The 22,635-nt window shown below is 37.0% G+C and overlaps 1 protein-coding gene across 4 annotated transcripts in view; it reads right to left on the bottom strand.

Annotated features, from left to right (window-relative positions):
- LOC120306715 (leucyl and cystinyl aminopeptidase) overlaps positions 1-22,635 on the bottom strand; it is a 47,563-nt gene that overhangs the window by 22,859 nt on the left and 2,069 nt on the right. For all 4 annotated transcript variants that reach the window (XM_039340413.1, XM_039340412.1, XM_039340411.1 and 1 more), the window contains exons 2-7: positions 12,096-12,936; positions 9,408-9,546; positions 5,551-5,682; positions 4,664-4,784; positions 1,922-2,076; positions 920-1,033 (exon numbers count right to left, since the gene is read on the bottom strand). In XM_039340413.1, coding sequence (XP_039196347.1) covers positions 920-1,033; positions 1,922-2,076; positions 4,664-4,784; positions 5,551-5,682; positions 9,408-9,546; positions 12,096-12,913 — 1,479 coding nt within the window. In that variant the 5' untranslated portion in view covers positions 12,914-12,936. The remainder of the gene's footprint in view (positions 1-919; positions 1,034-1,921; positions 2,077-4,663; positions 4,785-5,550; positions 5,683-9,407; positions 9,547-12,095; positions 12,937-22,635) is intronic.

The raw sequence follows: 22,635 nt of genomic DNA on the forward strand, positions 1-22,635 counted from the left end.
GCTAGGCCCAGCAGCGCGCAGGCTTCCTGCCTCCCCTCCATCACTCCAAGAAGTCTGGCTTTCTTCCTCTCTTGCACCACTCCCTGAAGGCCTCAGATGGCTAGGCCCAGTGGTGTGCAGAAACTTGACATTAGCTGGAAGGCCTTAACCAGCTACCACTCCCAAGAAGCCTGGCTTCTTTCTCCAAACCACTGGCCTTCTCTCTGCCTCACCATGCCCAGAACCATTTACCTTCACCTTTCCCTGCAGCTATTGATAGGCATGCCTAGTTAATCAGAGGCACAGCTAAAAAGCTATGAAGGCAATCTTCTTTGAGGCTGGCCAGCAACAGGAAGTCAGCCAGCAAAGTTCCAGTTCCTGGCCAGCCTATAGAAGGATTGCCTCTCTAGCCTTATGGGGGGAGTGACGGTGAGAGGAAGAAGGCCAGGCTACTTGGGTATAGTGGTGGGAAAACAGGAGGCTTGTGCACCGCTGGGCCTAGCCTGCTGAGGTGGGAAGTTTGCATGTTTAGAGTTGCAAGATGTTATCACTGAAACTTACCATAAACTACACTTAGCTCATCTACTTGTATTTCTTGTCTGGTTTACCTGGGAAAATTAATATCAATCTTGCAAGTCTGAAAGTACAAACTTCCCACTGCCACTTTTAGCCATCTGCTCAATTAGGGTAGGTCTTTTCTAAGTTTCTTTCTCTGACCGTTAAGTCCTTGGGGCTCCTGCCTCTCATCTGTTTCCTAGTATCTTTCCTTTGTTCTCTCCCAAGGTCATCCACGCCTTCAATTATACAAATAAATTTCTAAATAATATAATCAGTTCTAGTTTCTGAGACTAAATAGGAAGACAAATCATGTCAAAAGATTTTAGACCCATAGAATAATACATGAGAAATATGCAAACCCACCAACTCTCCATGTACTTACAGTATATAAATCCGGAAAGACAACCTTCATGGCAAGATTTTCCATAAAAGTAGCAAATCCTTCATTCAGCCACAGGTCATTCCACCATTCCATTGTTACCAGATTACCAAACCACTGCAAACATAAAATACATATTGTAAGTCTGTTTGTTACATTTTCTGTCAAAAGAAGGACCACTAGGCTGAGCTGTATACAGGACTTCCAGATCTATTCCAGTCTATTGGGTCTAGCCAGAGATACCAAGAATTCGGCTCAAGGCATTTAGGGGACTACCATATGCTATCTTAAAAACAAAAAAAGGAAACATTCTCAAAAAATAGTGTATCAGCTATACAAACTAACATTAATAACTACAACAGGAAATAGAACAGCTTGTACTGAGACTATATAGACTTTTTCAGCTAAAAAAAGCCACATTATATGACTGTTTAATAAGTCCCTGTAGCTTATGGTGTATTAATGTTCAATTAAACAAACTATTCAGAAATATCTTACTTACAGGACACAGTGCTGCAAATTGTTCTAACTATATCACAATACTGGTTGCAGAGGATTAGAATACTATGACAATATACAGGAAAGGCTACATTAACCACCTAACTTGAGAGCTATTTCCACTTTGTTATTGCCTGGGATTCCTTCTTATGGTTTTTTTTTGTGCAAAAAATGAGTATGTATTTTTAAACATCTTCTCTTTCCTTAAGTCTTTCATATATTTTGACTATATAACAGGAAAGGAGAAGACTAAAATAAGGTAACTCCAGGATTCACAATTCTACTGCTCCCATATTGTATGCCATGTACTTTTGCTAGAAATGGTATAGCGTGAAAAAAAAATAAAGAATTCACTTCCCATTTAAATGTGTTAGTTGCAGAATTAGCTTATTAAAACAACAGATTAAAAATGGCAAAAGATAAGTTTGCTTGTAGACTACCATTTTTGGAATTTCAATTATTTAAAAAGAAAAATGTCTATAGTACAAAGAACAATATATTCCATACCTGGTGGGCTAGCTCATGAGCAATTACTGCTGTCACTCTCTTTTTATCAATTGCTGAAGAGGTATTATTATCATAAAGGAGTGCTGTCTCTCGAAAAGTGATCAAACCCCAATTTTCCATACCTGCAGCCTGAAAATCTGGAAGAGCTACTAGATCTGGAGAAAAGAAGGAAGAATTATTTTAAATACACTAGCCAAGCATTCACTATTTACTAAGCTATTGAATCTTTCAATCCAATATATTGATATATATGATATCAATATATACAGTATAACAGCCCGCTGGTGGCTTTGGGCCAGTTACTCTCTTTTAGCCCAATCCATCACACAGTGTTGTTGTTATGGGGAAAATAGGAGGAAGGAGTAGTATATGTATTCCCCATTTTGAATTGTTTATAAAAATAATAAGGGTGGAATATAAATAAATAAAATATTTAATTTAATGAACATATCTACTGCTGAACTTCTTGTCACTTTTAAACAACATACGATCAATTTGTCTAAATATTTAATCTGTCCCACATCTTTTATAAACTAAAGAATTTTTTTAAATTCTTAAACTTTTGCAAGCACATAAATATGTGTCTTCCCAAAAAGGTAATATGAGCATTCCCCATTTCTAATCATACAATAATGCAGTGAAGCAGTCTCTCTTACTTGTTTGCAAAATGCCAAAATATCATAGGCTGCACATTTGGCATGACTGTAAACTAATTAGACACTCAGACTTGCTTGATAGATGGGCAGCACACAAATTTAATAAAATAAATAAGTAAATAAATATTACATTTTGCCTATTGCACTCCCATTCATTAAAGCTCTGTTACAGTATTACATTATTATGTACATTCAACTAGTGTGTATACACATACCAGAAACTAAAATATAACTCAACTATATTTAACTTTATAAATGGATGTATCTATCATATTATATTTAAAATCATACAATTTTATGTAGTAATTTATTTTGCCTATCTGCTACTTTTGCTGACTGTTCGCATCATATCTCCTCTGTATTTCCCACCCTAATATTAGCTATGACTTCTAAAAGGCATTTTTGCTTCCTGAGAATATGCCCTCTTAGAGTATAATATCATGCTATGATAAAAGAAATTTCATTAAAATGAGATCAAACTGAAGATTTATTTAATCTAAGCATTCCCAAAATGGCCAACCTATGAGATGCCTACAGGCAAGTGAAACGAGAGTAAAAACACTCTCCTCTTTTGTTTCCTAGCAAATAAAAATAACTATTGGTAGCCTTAACACTACTTCAAGGTTAAACAAAAAGTTGTTAACAGTAATAATATTAATAATACAGTTAGAAAAAGAAAGACAAAACTAAGACAGCACTTTTTTCTTCTTCTCGACTTGTTCCCTTCTCGATTACTCTTGTTATACCTACACATCTGTCTATTGCCATTAATTCTGGTTAGTTTTATTGAGATTAGATATAAACCAGCTGTGCTCTTTAGGCATTCTCTTTAACTTTATATATTTGGCATTAGGCACAAGCTCCTATCCACCACCACCACCCCCAAAAAGTGTTGTGCAAGTTACACTACTACTGTCTGCCTGAATCAATGTTATTGTAACTTTTAGATAAACAATCGCCTCATTGTGCTATTGAACTACATGGTCACTGAAATCATTGGGAGATACCACTACATATACCAAGAGCTGCTGAGTGCCATTTGACAGGTGCTCATGTGTGGCTTTCGTGTTGGTACCCATACTCTGGAATGCCTTTTCCCCTTTGAAATTTAGGAGGCAATTACTGTAACATTCAGTTTGGTGTAGTGGTTAAGGCACCAGGCTAGAAAGTGGAAGATTGTGAAATTCTATTCCTGCCTTGGGCACGAAGCCAACTGATAATTTTAGACCAGTCACTCACAGACCTAGGAAGAAGGCTATGACAAAACTACCACTGAAAAACATTGCCAAGAAAACTGTAGGGACTAATCCAGATAGTCACCAGAAATTAGCACTGGCTCAAAGGCACAAAAGGAAAAAAAATACTCTAAAATTTTTAGCCACCTACTAGAAACTTACTTTTCCTCCAGGATTTCCTGATATGAACGGTGGAATACCCTCTTCCAGCCCTTTAATGAATATGTTCTATGGCATATTGTTTTTATGTTACTGTTTTATATTGTTTTATCATGTTTATTATAAATTGCCTTTAGATACTTTAGCATATGTAATTGTTTATAAATGGCATTAAATCAATACACCAATAAATATATCATGTGTGGGACTGACATTTGAAATTATTTAGAAGATTCACATAGTTCAGAGTACAGCAGGAAGAATTAACCCTTATTTCTTTATGCAGAAAGGTAAATTTATTTCCCTCATAATTTTCAACTGGGTGCAACTATTTCTTCAGCTTATTAATTATTTTAACTGATCTGACTCAATTTTTATTTTCAAATACCGTTGCTTTTTTTTTTTTTAAGGCAATAGGAGAGCATGTCACAGCTTATGAAGTAACAGAAGTGTGACATCATTTGGAAACTCTGCATACCAGCTTTTTAAATCTTTTTATAAAATTAATCAGAGCTGTATAGCTCCAGATTGAAATAAATGATTTAATTTATTTTTCCATGGATTACTAAACAACGTGTCTAAAAATTCCACAGTAAATTCAACTTGCTCATCTTTAAAAATATTTTTTATAAGAGAAGCCCACAAATTTGTTGATTTGATCAATAATCTCGTAAGTATAAACAATCTCTCACCTATTTTGTTAAATGGGTATGTTATATTAAAATAATTCTGATAAAATTCAAGAAGCTTCACTGCTGTGTTCAAGGCATATTCAGTCTGCCCCAGCTTTTGTGGTACAGCATAAACAGATACCTGGCACAATAGGAAAGAGAGAATAAGTTAGAGAAAAGTTTCAGTGGAATTCAGTTTTTCATTTTCTACATTACTTAATGAAAAGAACCAAAGATTTTCTATGCTTGTTGATAAGGCAGCATTAATAAGAGGATCCACTGATAACCATTTCTCATCATTTATGATAAAAAGGTTATGGTTGTCTTAGTTTCATTTGTATAGCATATTATAAAACAAAATGCAAGATGTTTTCTTTGTTTTCTCATTTCTAAAACTTATATCCTGATAGAAGAGGAGCCATTTCTATGATGTTAATACATACATGTTCGTAGTTCAGCTCTGAACCACAAGTCTGGTATTTCTTCCCTTCCCTCAACTAGCATTAACAGGAGTGGCTGAGATTTCCTCCAGATAAAAATAGATCTCATCAGGTGGAAATAAAAGGAAGTAGTGGGTAAAATAAGAACCTTTACACTACTGTCTTTGGATTTAGGCCAGCAAATGGATCTTTCTTCAAAATGATTCCTAGCATTTCTCCTCTAGCCCTGACAAATAGGCAAATAGATTAACATACACTACTGAATGCTGTAATAATTTGATATGGTCAAAAACAAAGCAACTACCAAGCCAATTGTCAGGTCAAAAAACTACAATTTACTCTCAGTAGTGCAATGACACAAGCCAGTGAACATTACTAATCCAAATCTAAGAAGTGTAACTTAATACATGGGGAAACAAGGGGTTTTTTTGGAGGGGGGGAGGTTACAGGAGCAAAAAGCCCACATACCAGAATCTTATTTATTTCCTTGCTGTTATAGTCCAAGTTTCCAACAATGACAGCTACTAGGTAAGTGCTCATTTTCAAGCTCACAGAGAATTCATCTTGAAATAATCCATTAGCCAAAAGATTGGTTGCTTTCTGGAAATATAAACTGGAGATCAGAATTCAATTATGTAAAACAGAAGCTGCAGGTCCTGGAACATAAGTCATAGAAGCCATCTGTTCTATGTTGAGATACTTGGAGAATGGCTAAGACGCAAAACATAATGTACAGAACATTGTTATTTCCTATGAGTGCACTACCCAACAGTTACCAAATTAAAATGTTATCAATAAATCTAAGAAGGAAAAATAAGTTCAGTATAGAACAAGTTCATCTACCAGGTTGAACCAAAAATAATAAGCATTGATTTTATAAATATATTTGCTCTGTATGTAATATGCTTCATGAATGTGTTAACTGAGAAAGAAACATTCATCCAGAGTATTAGCAAGAACCACTGCTAATACTCAGCTTGACTTTTGGTTGCAGGATGCTTTTATACAAACACAATTTACTTCATGATATGATCTCAGCCTGACTAGGGTTTCTTCAAAAGACTGCTCTAACAGTACATTAAATTAACTTAATATACAGTTTATTAAGAGCAATGATGCCAAATTTGCAAAGCATCAATGAAAAACAGGAACTCAGCATGAAAACAAATTGTGCAAGCAATTTAATGAAGAACTATTAATCTCCCTATTTTTGCTTTTATTTCAATTTCACTGGAAAAGATCAGGGTAGCCCATACTAGGGCATATTATGCACAAAATGATACTCCATGATGACAAAGAAGTTAAAAAGACACTCTAGAGAACATTTGTTAGGGTGCCAAATAATTGCATAATAAAATTTCCAAAGACAACAGCTAATCCCACTACTAATCAGCTACTAATCAGCCAGCATTGCATTCTCACAATAATTAAGCTTTGATATTCAAGCAATCATTTAATTAAATAAAAGAAGCAAAAAAAAGCCTTAGGATATTGTATTTTGCTTTTATAGTAATTATTTCTGAACTCAAATAAATGTATACAAATTAGCAGAAGAAAACAATCTAAACATCTTACCAAAACTCTTTTGCTTTTTTTTTTTTCATATTTCAGGCTGTCTATCATCAGAAATACCATGAATCCAATAATCGTATATAATCAGCTAGATTTCTATAGTGGTAGACTCTACAATGATTCATAATCGTGTACAATAAAAATCAAATGTATGTAATGCAAAAACTAAGAATCTAGAATTATCAAAATATTTTATATATTACTAAAATAAAATTAATAATATGATCCCAGAGATACACTATAATTAAATGTTCTTCTGAACATCTCAGTTTCTAACATTTCTATAGAGGTCAGAAGTGATGGAGTCGCCCAGATTTGATGAAAGTCAACTACATATATGCCAATGCTGAGAAACAAAATGTCCTTGTTTCCCCTTTGATCCCACATGGGGAAGGAAGAATTCTCCATCCCAAATTGCAACATGTGTACTGTATGCATATGATCCACTTGAAGAAATTGCTCCTTAACAGGCTAAGTTCCAAGCTATGTAAGGCTTTAAGCCTGGACAACCAGACTTAAACCATGATGGGATTCAGCTTAGTTCAAAGTCTACCTTTCCCCCCTCTCCCCAAACAAACCATACATACACATTAAACAAATCACTATAGCTTCCCAAGCACCAGGTCAGGATTCCCACTGCATTACTGCTTGGCTCAAGGCGGAGATATATAATATATAGTGATGATACTGTGGCCTCATCCAGCAAATGAATAACAGAATAACAGAATTGGAAGGGACCTTGGAAATCTCCTTTTCCAAACCCTGCTCAAGGAACAGACTATACCATTTCAGACAAATGGTTGTCCAATCTCTTTTTAAAAGCCTCCATGATGAAGCATCCACAACTTGTTCCACTCTTTTATTGTTCTCACCGTCAGAAAATTTCTCCTTAATTCCAGGTTGCCTCTCTCTTGGATTAATTCCCATCCATTGGTGCTTTGGAAAATAGTTTGATTCCCTCTTCTTTGTGGCAGCCCCTCAAATATTGGAACACTGCTATCAAGTTGCCCCAGTCCTTTTCACCAGACTAGACATAACCAATTCCTGCATATGTTTTAGCCTCCAACTCCCTAATCATCTTTGTTACTCTTCTCTGCACTCTTTCCAGAGTCTCAACATCTTTTTTACATTTGGTGACCAAAACTGGATGCACTATTTAAAGTGCAGTCTTATTAAGGCCTTATAAAGCAATACTAATGCTTCACATGATCTTGATTCTTTCCCTCTGTTAAGCAACCTAGGATTGCATTACCTTTTTTGGCAGCTGATGCACACTGCTGGCTCATATTTAAGTGATTATCCACTAGCACTCAAAGATCCCTCTCAGTTACTGCTATTGAGTCAGATTTCACCTAATCTGTACAAATTCACATTACATTTTTTTTTCACTTTCATATCAACTTCTTCTATCCTCAAAACTTTCCTGTTGATTCCTTCCCACACCACCACTCTTACTGAAGTAGGAATCTTCCCTTCTGCCTCCAGAGGGGTCTCTTTTTTGAATATAACATTAAATAAGCTACTCAATCATATGTGGCACTTCCTTGGTGACCATGCCCCCAATGGCAATCTGCTTTATGTTCCTGCTGTCTAAGCTGCTCAATGCAGGACTCATAGCTACAGTTTGCATCTCTTGGCACCACCAACTGATCTCACTTATTACAGGTGATCAGTAGTTTGGCCTTTCAACCAGCTAAACACTCATTCTTCTTGCAGCCTTCTCAGTTACCTAGGCCAGATGTTGTTAATGAAAAGATTCTTCAGCTATTTTTTCCCCAGCTTTTTTTTTCCTCCCCTCAGACTGAACAGCTACTTTTGTTAGCCATTGTTAACTTCTGAACCACACTGGCATGGATTTTAGTGAATCCTGTTCTTATCTCTTTTCCCATTTTCTCATTTTTTTCTTTCAATTTATAATCAATTGCCACCATTACAATGCTCCCAATCTTCTGTCTAGTCCCAATCCTACTTCAACCAATTTCACCATGCCTTCATTTAAAAAAAAAAAAAATCTCGTCATACCAGTCCAACTGACTTTCATTCAGCAACACTGAAAGTCTAATTAAAAGCAATACTTGATTTTTTTTTTCTCAGCCACTTTCTCTTTCTTCTGTTTGGTCTCACATTTTCAATAGCTGGCTACCAGCATCCAACCTACTTCTGTGTTCTTTTAAGTTTAGTGGGACCTTATTTGGCTCAGCTAACATGAACAGATGTCAGGCTTGAAAAAAAAGGTTGCAATAGTCAAAACTCACCCTTTTATTGATCATCCATCTTTCCTCTGATCCTGAAAACTAATTTTGCAGGTCTGCCAGCCACCTTTTTGGGAAAAAATATTACCATGTCCTTCCATTTAGCAGAATATCTCTGCAACCACCCTACCATTTTTTCTAGGCCTTGCAGTAATTAAAAATCAGTCCACTGAAATGCAGTCAGTTACAAAATGCAATTTCTGTTTCTGTTGACAAAAAGAAGATACATACTGCCTTTATATCCTATGTGTGGGATTCCCACTGCAATCAAGCTAGCCTCCAAGGGAAAGTGGAAAGTAGACTAATTCAACTTTTTAGTTTTTCTTATCTTCTAAAGCTACATTTATCTTTTTTATTGTGGCAATACAAAAATGTAACTAACAGATACATAAATTCATAAAATGGTTCTTTACCAAGTAACACAATTTTCCTGTTCTGGGACACACGCTATAAGCATGAAACTGTATACATCAAACAATAAAAATATGGATAGCTATATACCTTTGGCATATTTGACAGAGCAATGTGTTGATGTTCTCTGTTGATTTTGACTTGAAAATTGGCTTTGAATGCTGGTTCATCAAAGCAAGGGAATGCTGCTCTTGCTGACAAAGGCTCAAACTGAGTTGCTGCAAGCCAACTGATAAAAAGAAATACATTCAAATCTTATTTCTTTTTAATTTAAATACATTACATACTTGAGAAATAAAATATACAAAGAAAAATATAATCCTAACCATATTACTTTAATTGTTTAAGAAAAGTAAAATGCTACCCCATCAAGAATCTTGAAAGATTTCAAGGATACTGAATCCATATGAGTATTAAGTTATATAGTGAACAGGGAATTTTTACAAAGATGTGGCCTTCATAACAGTTCATCCAAGAGATTTAAAAGTATCTTTCCAAGTTACCCTTATACTTACAATACATTTTAATCTTTTACCTGCTATAACTTAATCCATTTTATAATGCATTGGATTTCCCAAACAATTAAGATAAGCAAATTGCATTTGGCATTAGCCATACTGATAGTAACAATTATATATATGGCTACATTTTAAAATTAAGTTTTCTGTATAACATCTACAACTAGGAAAAAAAAATATTTATCCTTAGTTCCTGTAGTCCTGAAATTTTACAAGGCAATCTATGTGTTCAAAAAATAATGTTTATATTAGCAAAAAAAAAATTATTATTATTCAGGTATTTTTTGCATATAATTATCTGAAAACTAGGCCTGGTACATTTATTCAATCCATTGTGTTCAAAATTTACCATTACGTTCATATCACTATGTACATGTGCACCCATTTTCAGTCTGCCTGGTGTCAGTTGTTGCTCATGTTCATAAATAGTGCAGACAAAGGTACAGAATTCCTACCAAAGTAAAACACAGGCTAGATGGGAGCCATTTCTCCATTTGCTAAGCTTCTTTATGCCAATACTAGCCAAGGAGTAAGGGGATTCACTTATTCTCAGTCAGGTGGAATGCCAAATAGGTTGGTGAAAGAAAAATGAAGCATTTAACCCCTCCTTTCAGTCAATTACATTTTATATGACTTCACTCTTTATTATTCATCAGACTGTCACACACTGCCAATATCATCCAAATCAATGGCCCAATATCACTTGGCCATAGGGTCCAGCCATAAACATGCTGTGCTTGGTCCAATACTATTAGTACTGATTGGTGGAAGTCTTTCTGGATTTAAAGCAAGAAGCTTCTGTGAAAATACACAGATTTAAATTGGGGGCTTTTTTGCATGCCAAGTGAGCATTTCAGATACCAGGATGATGTTCTGATTCTAAATAAAGAATAGTGCTTTATTTCTACAATAGGGTTCTGTAATATTCAGCAATATAGATAATATTAAACTAATCTCTAAAGATGAATATAATTATTTTAGCTATTTTATGTGCTAATCAGGAAGCCAGATACTTTGCTAGAGAAATCTGAAAATAAATCAACAGGAAGAAAACGGGGTTACAGTACATCAGAGATGTGCAACCTTTTTCCAGCTGGATTCTTCTGTTGATTGTTAAGTGGTATGCCAGGGATGGAGGTAAAAAAAAATTAGCAATTCCAAGACAAAAACAGAGGCGTTAACAAAAACTGTTTCTGAATGTGATTATGGGATCAGCACTGCAGTTGGGAACCCCCCCCCCTCCTCAGCTTCTGGTCTTTTACAGAGGCCTCGGATAGCCACCTTCGTTTCTGGCTCCTCTGAGGATTCGGGTGCCTTTCCCTTGCAGCCGGAACATTGCGGCCGCCATTTTGGAAGCTGCATGGCGATCCGCTGTGGCTTAATCAGCCAGCTTCGTTGGTGTGCGGTTCCTTGTTTAAGCTTTTCTTCAGCCCTGCGGCTCCTCCGGACTCCCGTGGTTAGTGCACGTGACTGCCTGCTGACTTTCTGACAGCTGTTACAGCCTTCGATCGGCGTGGCCATTTTGAACTGCGTGGCTTCCGCTGCCACCATTCAACGGAGTCAACAGGCGTGTGTGGGGGCGGCATTCCTTCTCTTTAGGCTTCAGGCCTACTCTTTTTTCTTCAGTTTTTCTCCCTTGAAATTCGTCCTGCCCTCTTGGCAATCCTACAAGGGAGTTGAAAGGGGAGTGGCCGCCATCTTGGATGGCCTGCATACCCAGGTACCCATCTCTCCCCAGGTATCAGGGCACAGGGAGCAGAGGCCCCTTCCCCTGGATGCCATACGGTCAAGAGGAGCTTGGCTCAATTGATAGACACTGCGTGCCTTAGGCAGTGAAGCAGGCCAACAAGTCCCGCTGCATAACACAGGACGAAATACAGGCTTCAATCTGATGCCTCATATTTCCTGGCCACCATTTAGTGGGCTGAGCATTGGATTGCGGTCATCACGTGTTTCTACTGCCTCTGAAGAGTCCACCCCCTGCGCAAAGTGCTGACACTTATCAATCACTTATTGCTGGCCTTGACACCACTGCACACTCTACGAGCAGGCAGTCTGTCATCACTCATCTGCTTTTGCCACGGCTGTAGACACAACCAGACCCCCAAACCTAAAATTTAAATTTTAGCAGCAAACCTCTCCAGGATTTAGGTATAAGGCTTTCAAAAGTTGCAGCCCCAAGGCCTCAGATTGTGTACCCCTCAATACATGCACATATTTTTTTTCAGTTAAGATATAAATAAATTAGTTTTAAGCTTACCTTGTTGCGCTGTTATTCTTAAAGGCAATTTTGTAAAAGCCAGAGTAAGTGTCTGATAAATTAGAGGAATACTCTATGCCGATCTTATATTTATGTCCTGCAAGAAGAGCTTCCGGAGCTATAATTGCAATCTGGTCATTCATTGGATATTCCAGGAAATTGGCTGGTTTGGGCAGGCTTGAACCCAATGAAGCAAGTGTTACCTTGGTAATATTAAGCTTTGAACTGTGAAGTATAATATGCATAGTAATCTGGATAACCTCCACAGTTATTAGAACAGAACCTGTTAATCTCATTGTGGTTAGATTTGGCTGCAGAATAATATCATAATGTTTTGGAACAATAGCACTGGGAAGCCTAAAATGAGCCCATGGAAAAGGTTTTCCGTTAGTTGCCAAAGGATATATATCTTCCATTGTGTGGTTTTTTTTGTGACAACCTTCTTTGGTAAAAGTGCACTTGGGGAGAAGATAGATTGCCATTATTACGGAGACAGCAATCACAAGAACAACTGCACAGATTATTGTAGTCCTTACAGATGGAGCAGAACATGATCCATCTGAACGTTGCCTATAACCAGCCATATTACTTCGCAGACCAGTACTTCTATTCATGAAAGACATTCCCAGAAGTTTGGCTGATGACGATTCATAATCCTCTTCATCCTCATCCATTTCATGATCTCCAAGACCACGTACAAGTAGACGAGAACTTCTTGGTTCATATTCTACCTCATCGGGCTCCAAAGGATGCAAGCTGGGCTCTTTCGCCAAGTCAACCACATCAGGTTCTTCCTCAAACATGCTGTTTTCAATCATGTTTCTAGGTAACTGAACTCGATCTAAGAAACACAAAAGCAACATGTTACACAAAAATTGAAATAGTTATGGTTGGGTTTTTGATTATTTTACATATAGCTGATAAAAATTGGGGTTCATATTATAGTTCTCATTTGCAATGTATCTGTAAAGTAACAACTCATATAGCTGCTGCAATACCTGCTGAACAAATGGAGGAATCAAAATGCTTTGGTGATTTCTTCATAATCAAAATGAATGATCAGAGATAAGATTAGAGAGATCATATAATCTGGAATGGACCTAACATTACATGAATAGAAATCTATTTGCAAAGTGGGGGTTATCTAGTCCAGAGCCCCCCGTTAATGTTCCCTCACATACAGATTTATAGACTTCCTTAAGAATAATTTTTTAAAAAGAGCTAGCAAAAAGATAAGTGGATCATTGAATTTCACCAATGCCAAAAGTCTCTTCCGTCACCATACTTCTCTGGCTTTAAGGAAATTGCAGAAAACATATTCCTAATTCAGTACAGCTTGCTTCAAATATCCTCACTAAAACACAATATATTTTCTTTTAAAATATATCACTAAGATCAGATACAGTTTATACAACTAAGAAACTGCAATCACTAGAAATACATAAGCAAATTCTGGTCATAACTCTGCATCTACTGACATTTTTCATGAATGTCCTCCCTCCAAAATGCATTGATTTAGCTCATGCTGAAGGAGTTTTGGCCTTATCAAGTTGACAAAAAACAATTTTCTATTCCCTTCTAAATATAAATTACCTTCCAAATTTCATTGGAGTTTTCTGTCTTTAACAAGCATAGTGCTTTAATGTAAAATTTAAAAATAAGAGTAACAAACAGCAAGCATTCATCAAATACAGTACTGGATTACATTTGTATTTATACATCTGAACTCTTCCAACTTTATTAAGAATGACATATGGATTTTCCCCATAGCATATCAACAGATAACTTCACTGTAGGCAATTGCTAAGATACCTGCTTCAGTTATGCATTAAGCAGTCTGCCATATTTATAAGTATGAATTATTTAAAAAAATCAATGTGCATTAGAACGCAATTCTTCCAGTAGCAGACTAGAACAATTTTCCTAAACATGCCAGTAGTACTCTCCAGATGTTTTGGAAGAACAACTTACAACATTCTCCACAAGCATGACAGAAACACCACTAGTGGTGAAATCTGCATAATCCTGCTGTAAAATGAAAAGACCATCACAACTAAAATAAGCTCCGTGTACAGGTCAAAAAATTATTCAATTCACTGAAAATAACTAGATTAAATTTGCTTAAAAATTTCTAGATAAAGGTATGGTTCACCTTCTATAGATTCATGATTAGGGGACTGTGACTAAATTGCTTAATTCCTTACTTCCCCTCCCCCCCTCCTTACTAACTGGGCTCATAGACTTCTCCAATAATGACAGACTTTGAGTAGCATATGTACCGACTCAATGGTATGTATAATAGCAATTTAAATAAAAACAAATACAGTACATATAAAATTAAGTATGATATTTATTCTAACAATTCCTTACGCAAGACTGTAAATAATGCTTTTTTCAAAGAAATGAAAAACAATTTAGTAAAGAACAGGAAATATAGGCCTTGTACAAGTGGGTCACTGCATGTGAGTGAAAATGAAACAAGGCACACATTCTACTCTCCCTTCTAACCTTCCCACGCGTTGCTTGATGTGGTTATTGCCTACAGTCATAGTAAAGCTGAAAATGCTTCAAATCTCTTTTCAAAGCTTTATTTTAAGATTATAAAAATGTCTTCAAGCAACCTGACCATCAGGAAGGTTTGGAATGGCATTTACATAGAGGCTTAATCTCAGTTCTTGATGGACTAATTTTATTCTGAGAAAGGAAGGACAACATATGGATTACCAATTGGTTAAGCATTAGAAATTTAATGTGAAACCAAATTTTTAATTCCAAATTGAAACAATCACCATTTTTTGTGTAGAGTTAGGCTTCAGGTTTAAGTGAGTATGTCTAAACAACATACATTTAGCTGGCAACTATGGTTGGGGATTTTCAGAGGCAAGGTTATCTGCTACACAGACCATGGCTACTAAGCAGAAATTAGCCACAGTTGTCAACAAAATATCAGAAAATCTGTTGTCTAGACCAGAGGACCCAACCTTTTGGGCATCAGGAACTGGTTCCATAGAAAAAGGTTTTTCCACGGATCGGAGAGTGTGTGGTTATGTGTGCTGCCTGTATCCCATGGGGCTCTGCTTGTTTGTGCGGACCGGTTGCTGGCATGCCACAGACTGGTACCGGTCCATGGACCGGGGGTTGGGGACCCCTGGTCTAGACTATCACATTCACTAAACCCAAAAGCCCAACGCTGCCCAACAAATGTTGGCTGTGAAAGCCCATATTAGAGTATCAGTGACCATTTGCTTTCCTTGAATCACAGGAGTATTTCTGGTTTCCCAACAGAAATGTAAGCACACATTATAACTTTATAAAATAAGAAAATTATAGTAAAAAGGTACCTTTTTTATTCGGCCCTGTTTCTCGTTCAACAGCTGCTTAAGACTGCTAGACAGCAAAAACCCATCATACAAAATAGTAGTCTGTTTCCCTGATAATTGTTCTGACCTTTAAGACATTTCCTTAATGTTTTATCAAAATCTGTTTCTTTTGCAGTTCCCCTCCGGGATTCTAATTCTGACCTTGAAAACGATTTTGCTTCATTATCTTCATGATAGCTGTTAAAATATTTAGAGGACACTAACATATCTCACTTTCAGCTCCTCTTTTTAAGGCTGAACAATCTTCAATCTTTCAGTTGTTCCTTATACAAATATCTTCTCCAAGTGTGCTCAAATCTGTGAATGCTTAATTTATATTTAGAACTGGACACAGTATTACAAAATCACCTATTTCTCTTATTTAAATGCAAGCTTTTAATTTATATTGTCTAAAACATACCCTTTTGATTTGAAATCAAATGTTAAGCGGAATGACAGAACCTGGGGGTAGAAGTAAAAGAGGGATCTGCCTAGAATTCTTATGTAGCCACAATTGGATTAAGTGCATCCTGTCCCCCCTCAATTTCTGTGTACCCTTATCTAACTTCAAGCAGGTAATAACCGTTAATTGAGACGATTCCTGTGTATATGTTGTTTAATAATAAATCAGTTTAATTGGATTTTCACATTTGGAATTGGTCTTTCATATCTGACTCCAAAATTCCCTAATGTTAAGGGAATGATTCAAGAAAACTAATTAAATTGGTGGGATACAAATGCACCTGTACATCACATCATCATCTGAGCACCTACTTATGACAGCTAATGTCAGAAATTATAATTCTAAGAGTTCAACTCACATATGAGAAAATAAATACACAACCATATTGTATTCCATGCTATTCAATATAGCAAAATCAAGATTTAAGAAATAATATATACAAAGATATGGGGGATATGCATGGCCAGCTTTAGTGGCATACTTTTCTAAGTATCTCAACAGGATTTTGGCAAATCAGCTTTTTTAATTTTTTTAAAGGGGGGAATGCAGCAATTTTCCATTATAGAATTTCTATACACATGCTAAGAAGCTGGTCATACGTTGCCCAATTTGTTCAGCTGAAATATCCAACTTTGCTTAATGTGCAACAAACAAAGGATGTTTTAAACAAGTTCACAATAAAAATAAATATTTTTAGACATTTTTTAAAAAAAGTCTAAATCTTTGTACCACTTTGGTTTTCACATCTGCTTTTCTGACCATCAGATGAAAAAATAAATTTTCTTATATTCCAATTGAGAAGCCAACTTCCAGAATATTTTTCTGTACCTCTAGAACAGGAGTGTCAAACTCAATTTCATTGAAGGCCGCATCAGCATTGCAGTTGTCCTCAGGGGGGCCAGGTAGGTGTGGCCAGGATGGGCACAGCCTACTGGGTGGGCATGGCTGGAATGGGTGTGCCTACTGGGTGGGCATGGCCAGCTCTACATCATTCGCGTCAGGGGTGCCTGTGGGGGCCTGGACAGGAGTGGGATAAATCTGAGGATCTCTGGCAGAAGGGGGTGGGACCAGGGCAAGGGCCAAGGCATGGCCAAAACCCTCCCCCGGAGCCCATAAAGCCTGATATGTGAAGTAGGCGAGGACCATTTGCTGGCCACTTCCAGGCAATGGTGCATTTCTTCATTCCTCACAAAGTGTGACACCTCCCCAGCATGCACCCAGGGGATGGGGACGATGCGGCAGGGGCTGGTTCCTCGCTGTTTCCAGACAGCCTTGTGGAGTTAAGACTGACTGCGTTTCAGCATAGATGGCCACCACAAAATTGTACATTGACTCCCGGCCGGCCTGGGCCAGGGCCAAGGCAGTGGGGGCCATTCCCTCACTGTTTCCAGGATGGTTTCACGGGCCACATGAAACCACTTCGCGGGCCACATCCGGTCCCCGGGCCTTGTGTTTGACATGTCTGCTCTAGAATCAAAGTTCTATTGTGCCAGAAACTGAGAGAACTGAATAGAAAAATCACATTTTCAATTTAAATATTTAACATGTCAAACAGCAGTTGCATGAAAGCAAGGTTGCACATTTAATTATCTGCAACTTAACAAACAACCCATATTTTGGTTTCCTTTCACTCACAAGTTTGGATAGAAATCTAACAAATAAATCAGTTGTTATACCATCCTTTCAATAGATAATATGGTTCATCCTTTTAAACAACCATAAAACTAAACTTCAGTTTGCATTTATGAAACTATTGTATTTGCATTTCATCCCAAAAGCTCAGTGACCTTAGGGTGCCTGTAATTATCTAAGTCTTCATTCCAGAGCCCTCTCTGTGGACACGCGCACCTTCATCCCAGTCCTAGGCCTTCAGCTGGGTTTTATAAAACCTTTTTGCTTTAGGCCTCTGCCGCCGTGTGCAAAAAAAAAAAAAGGTTCAATCAATCAGTCAATTTCAACTTCTCGCGGGGAAAAAAAAGATCTTGCAAAGTTGGAATTGATTGATTGAACTTTTTAGTCCCACCAAGTCTGCCGTTACCACCGCAGCCACGCCCACCCAATGGGCCACACCCACCCAGCAGCCAACGATGCATAAGTGGGTTTTGGGTTGCAGTTTGGGCACTCGGTCTCTAAAAGGTTCGCCATCACTTATCTAAATGCTCATTGCATTCTCTGTTCATATTGCTTATGGAGAATTATAGCAAGATATTAGAAAGAACCAATTACCTGAGCTAACTGAATTGATTTGTGGCTAGGGGGCAGATGGAAAAATTGTTTTATATATATCTTACAATATATATTAATAGGAAACATTCAAAAATATTCTCTATATCTTACATCTATTCTTTGAAATTCTGTGAACATATAATGAGCAAGGCAGTCTTGGGAGTTCATCTTCAAAACCCATTAATAATACTGCACTCAAAGGGCAGCAATCATATCCTGAGTAAGCAAAAGGCAGAGGATCCAATCATCAGCCTCTTGAAACATAGCATTAAAAAATCAATTATGAATAAAAGCTTCTTCAAGACTAGCTTTCAGAAAATGCCAAAGGGATCTTTTTAAAAAGTCTAAAAAGAAATCTAGCATGATTTTTAGAAAATATTTCTCAAAGAAACCTGATGCTAAAAGACAAACTATTTCTTCACCTTCTTTCTGTGAGCCTTTAAATATAGCTTTATGGGTCCCTAAGCCAACACATATTTACTTAGTTTATAAATAAAGCATTGGCTTTATTTTTAAAACTACAAGCTTCATTGTAAGTGGAGCTTGTAAGCTAAAGTGTTTGTCTAGACGCAATCTAAGAGTTCAGCTTTTACATACATTTTACAAACAAGATTTGAAAATTTAAGTAGGATTATGAATACCCAGAAGAGCTCGGAAAAGAGGCATTTGCCAAATTACAAATCTATTTCCAAGAGCTCAACACAGATTCACACTAATCAGTTTTTTCATGACTTTAATTACCAGGTTTGGGAAGTATTTTGATCCACATTTTTGCCATAAGGGAAAAAAAGACAGAAAAAAATAGCGTTCCCTTAGTACTTCTAAAAACAAAAAGGTCTTCTCTAAGTACCACAAAATTTGAAATCTTCAAATTAAAATAGTAATTTGGCATAACAGTTATTTTGAATGAGTTTGAATGTTCTATCTTGATAAATCCATGGAATGTCATTTAAGACTATGAAGTGAGCTTTTTGCTGTATTTTAAAATGAGCTTTTTTCAATAAAAGATGTATTTCATATATATTGAACACCTCCGATATAATAATAACAATAACAATAATAAAAATAAAAAATTGGAAGGGATCTTGGAGGTCATCTAGTCCAACCCCCTGCTCAGGCAGGAAAGCCTATACCATTTCGGACAAATGGTTGTCCAGTCTCTTCCTAAAAACTTTCAGTGTTGGAGCATTCACCGCTTCTGGAGGCAGGTTGTTCCACTGGTTAATTGTTCTGTCAGGAAGTTTCTCCTTAGTTCTAGGTTGCACCATCGGCATTGACAAATTCAGTATTAGTCAATTGCAAAAGGCGGCCTTACTAGGAACTGCTTCCATCCTGCGACGATACCTGTAATACCATCAAACATCCACATCTGCCTATCCCAGGTCCTGGGTAAGGACTCGATAGGTAGACAAAATGCCAAATCCAGTCTGAACATCTGGCTGACTGTGCGATGATCCATAATAATAATAATAATAAAGTTGGAAGGGACCTTGGAGGTTATCTAGTCAAACCTCCTGTTAAGGCAGGAAAGCCTATGCCATTTCAGACAAATGGCTGTCCAGTCTCTTCTTAAAAACTTCCAGTGTTGGAGCATTCACTGCTTCTGGAGGCAGGTTAATTGTTCTAACTGTCAGGAAGTTTCTCCTTAGTTCTAGGTTGCTTCTCTCCTTGATTAGTTTCCATCTGTTGCTTCTTGTCCTGCCTTCAGGTGCCTTGGAAAATAGCTTGACTCCCTCTTCTTTGTGGCAGCCCTGAGATATTGGAATACTGCTATCATGTCCCCCCTCGTCCTTCTCTTCATTAAACTAGACATACCCAATTCCAGCAACCGTTCCTTATATGTTTTAGCCTCCAGTCCCCTAATCATCTTTGTTGCTCTTCTCTGTACTCTTTCTAGAGTCTCAACATCTTTTTTATATCGTGGTGACCAAAACTGGATGCAGTATTCCAAGTGTGGCCTTACCAAGGCATTGTAAAGTGGTATTAACACGTCACGTGATTTTGATTCTATCCCTGTTAATGTAGCCTAGCACTGTGTTGGCCTTTTTGGCAGCTGCAGCACACTGCTGGCTCATATTTAGGTGATTGTCCACTAGGACTCCGAGGTCCCTCTCACAGTTACTACTATTGAGCAAGGTGCCACCTATGCTGTACTTGTACATTTGGTTTTTCTTGCCTCAATGTAGAACCTTGCTTTTTTCACCATTGAATTTCATTTTGTTAGATAGCACCCAGTGTTCAAGTCTGTCCAGATCCTCCTGTATCTTAAGCCTGTCTTCTGGAGTGTTGGCTATTCCTGCCACTTTGGTGTCGTCTGCAAATTTGATGAGTTCCCCATCTATCCCCTCATCCAAATCGTTGATGAAGATGTTGAAGAGCACTGGGCCCAGAACAGAACCCTGGGGCACCCCACTACACACTTCCCTCAATGGAGATGCGGTTCCATTGAGGACCACTCGCTGTGTATGGCCGGTCAGCCAGATACAGATCCATCTGGTGGTGATGCTGTCTACCCCACATTTTTCTATCTTATCAAGTAGTAGATTATGACCTACTTTATCAAATGCCTTACTGAAGTCCAAGTAAATTATGTCCATAGCATTCCTCTGATCCACTAATTTTGTCACTTGGTCAAAGAATGCAAAAAGATTTGTCTGGCATGATCTATTTTTGACAAACCCATGCTGGCTTTTAGTAATGACTTTGTTTGCCTCTAGATGTTCGCTGATTCGTTGTTTGATTATCTTTTCCAGAATCTTCCCAGGTATTGAGTCTGATAGGTCTGTAATTTCCTGGGTCCATTTTTTTTCCTTTTTTGAAGATGGGAACTACATCAGCTCTTTTCCAGTCCTCCGATAGTTCCCCTGTGCTCCAGGGGAAAAATATAGTTGAAAAATATAGTTCAGTGGTTCCGAGATCACATCTGCCAGTTCCTTGAGAACCTTGGGGTATAATCCATCTGATCCTGGAGATTTGAACTCCAGGATCAGATGGATTATTGTATTGTGTAATCAGTTCAGGACATCACACTTTAAAAGGAATAGGGAAAAGCTAAACAGATTCAGTGTAGAGGTACCAAGATGTTAAGGGCTCTGAAAGGCTAACAAGAAGTCATTAAAACAACAAGGAACATATGACAGTGAATATATAGTGCCTAAAAGACTATCATATTCAAAGGCTATTCTCAGTTGAAAATAAGGACAAAAAGATAACAGGGTGAAATTAAAAGAAGTGAGGCTCAGGCTGAATATTAGGCAGATTTCCATAGGTAATCTTTCCCACCCAGGAAATTTCAGATAGGGGCTTGTATGGCTACCTCTTAGGAATACTGGGGCAGATGGTTGAATTGAATGGTCTATAAAATTACTCTCAATCCTCTGATTGTAATTCTGGACAAGAGAAAATTTTGCTACTCTGATCTAATTAGATCAATGTATAATTGTTGCAAGAATATTATCTATATAAATGTACTTATGTAAATTTTATTTCATGCAAATCCTGATTCTTACCTCAACATATACTAAACCCTTTAATTCCAGATAACTTCATTGTTCTTGAATTAACATATACACTATTTTTGCAACAGTTACAATAAATGATTTCAAGTTGTATGACTCATTAAAAAAATCTTGCAATGTTTTTCCTCGGGCTCAATAGGTTCACAGAATATATCACAAAGTAGTAGTGAAAAGGAGATTACTCAGCCCTGGCTGGAGATCAGAACTTACTTGTTTCTCAAAGATAAAGACCTAGACATCCTTTACAATCAACAAATAAAAAACTATTTATGGATTACAATTTTATCCAAAGAAGAATAGTCTGTTCTCTAAATCTCCTTTACTAATTCAAGCACCACTGAAAATCTGGATTTAATTAATCAAACTTTAATGCTTCATAGTAAAGATCACTGCATCTTCCTTGAAGTGAGTTCATCAGTATTTCCATGTAGATTCCTTAGTCTGCCTTTTTTCTTTTACTGGCATTTTTTTCCAGATTTCCCAATCTAGTATATAGATCAGAATTCCCATGAAGACTACCATCCTAATAGATACTTCGCTCAACACTATTTAGTTTCTAATCCAAGTGTTTAGCCAACCAACCCTGCTTAGTTTCTAATCCAAGTGATTAGCCAGATGCTGACATCAACTAAAGCTTCTTAAAATCTAGAAATGAGTAAACAATCAAAAAATGTATTTAAGGATGTACCTGGCAACAAAAAAGAGAAAGATATGCAACAGAGATTGGTTAATAATGGAACCAATATTCACTGCTTGCTGTAAGAAACAAAAATAAAAAATACACATAATTTTAAATAATTTCATAAATAAATTGTAAATAGGACAATAGAATTATTTTCCCCACTACTTCTTTCTTCAATCTTTTCTGATCACTAAAAAATGAGATTTCTGAAAAATGTCTTAGTAAATTATCAATAAAAGGGAATATTTGTAGCTCTGGGTTGAAATTAGAGGTTCTTGGTGCCGAGCTTGGT

This window comes from Crotalus tigris, unplaced genomic scaffold (genome assembly GCF_016545835.1).
Source record: "Crotalus tigris isolate CLP2741 ecotype Arizona unplaced genomic scaffold, ASM1654583v1 scf7180000017744.3724543626:3957646, whole genome shotgun sequence".
Taxonomy (NCBI): Eukaryota; Metazoa; Chordata; class Lepidosauria; order Squamata; family Viperidae; genus Crotalus; species Crotalus tigris.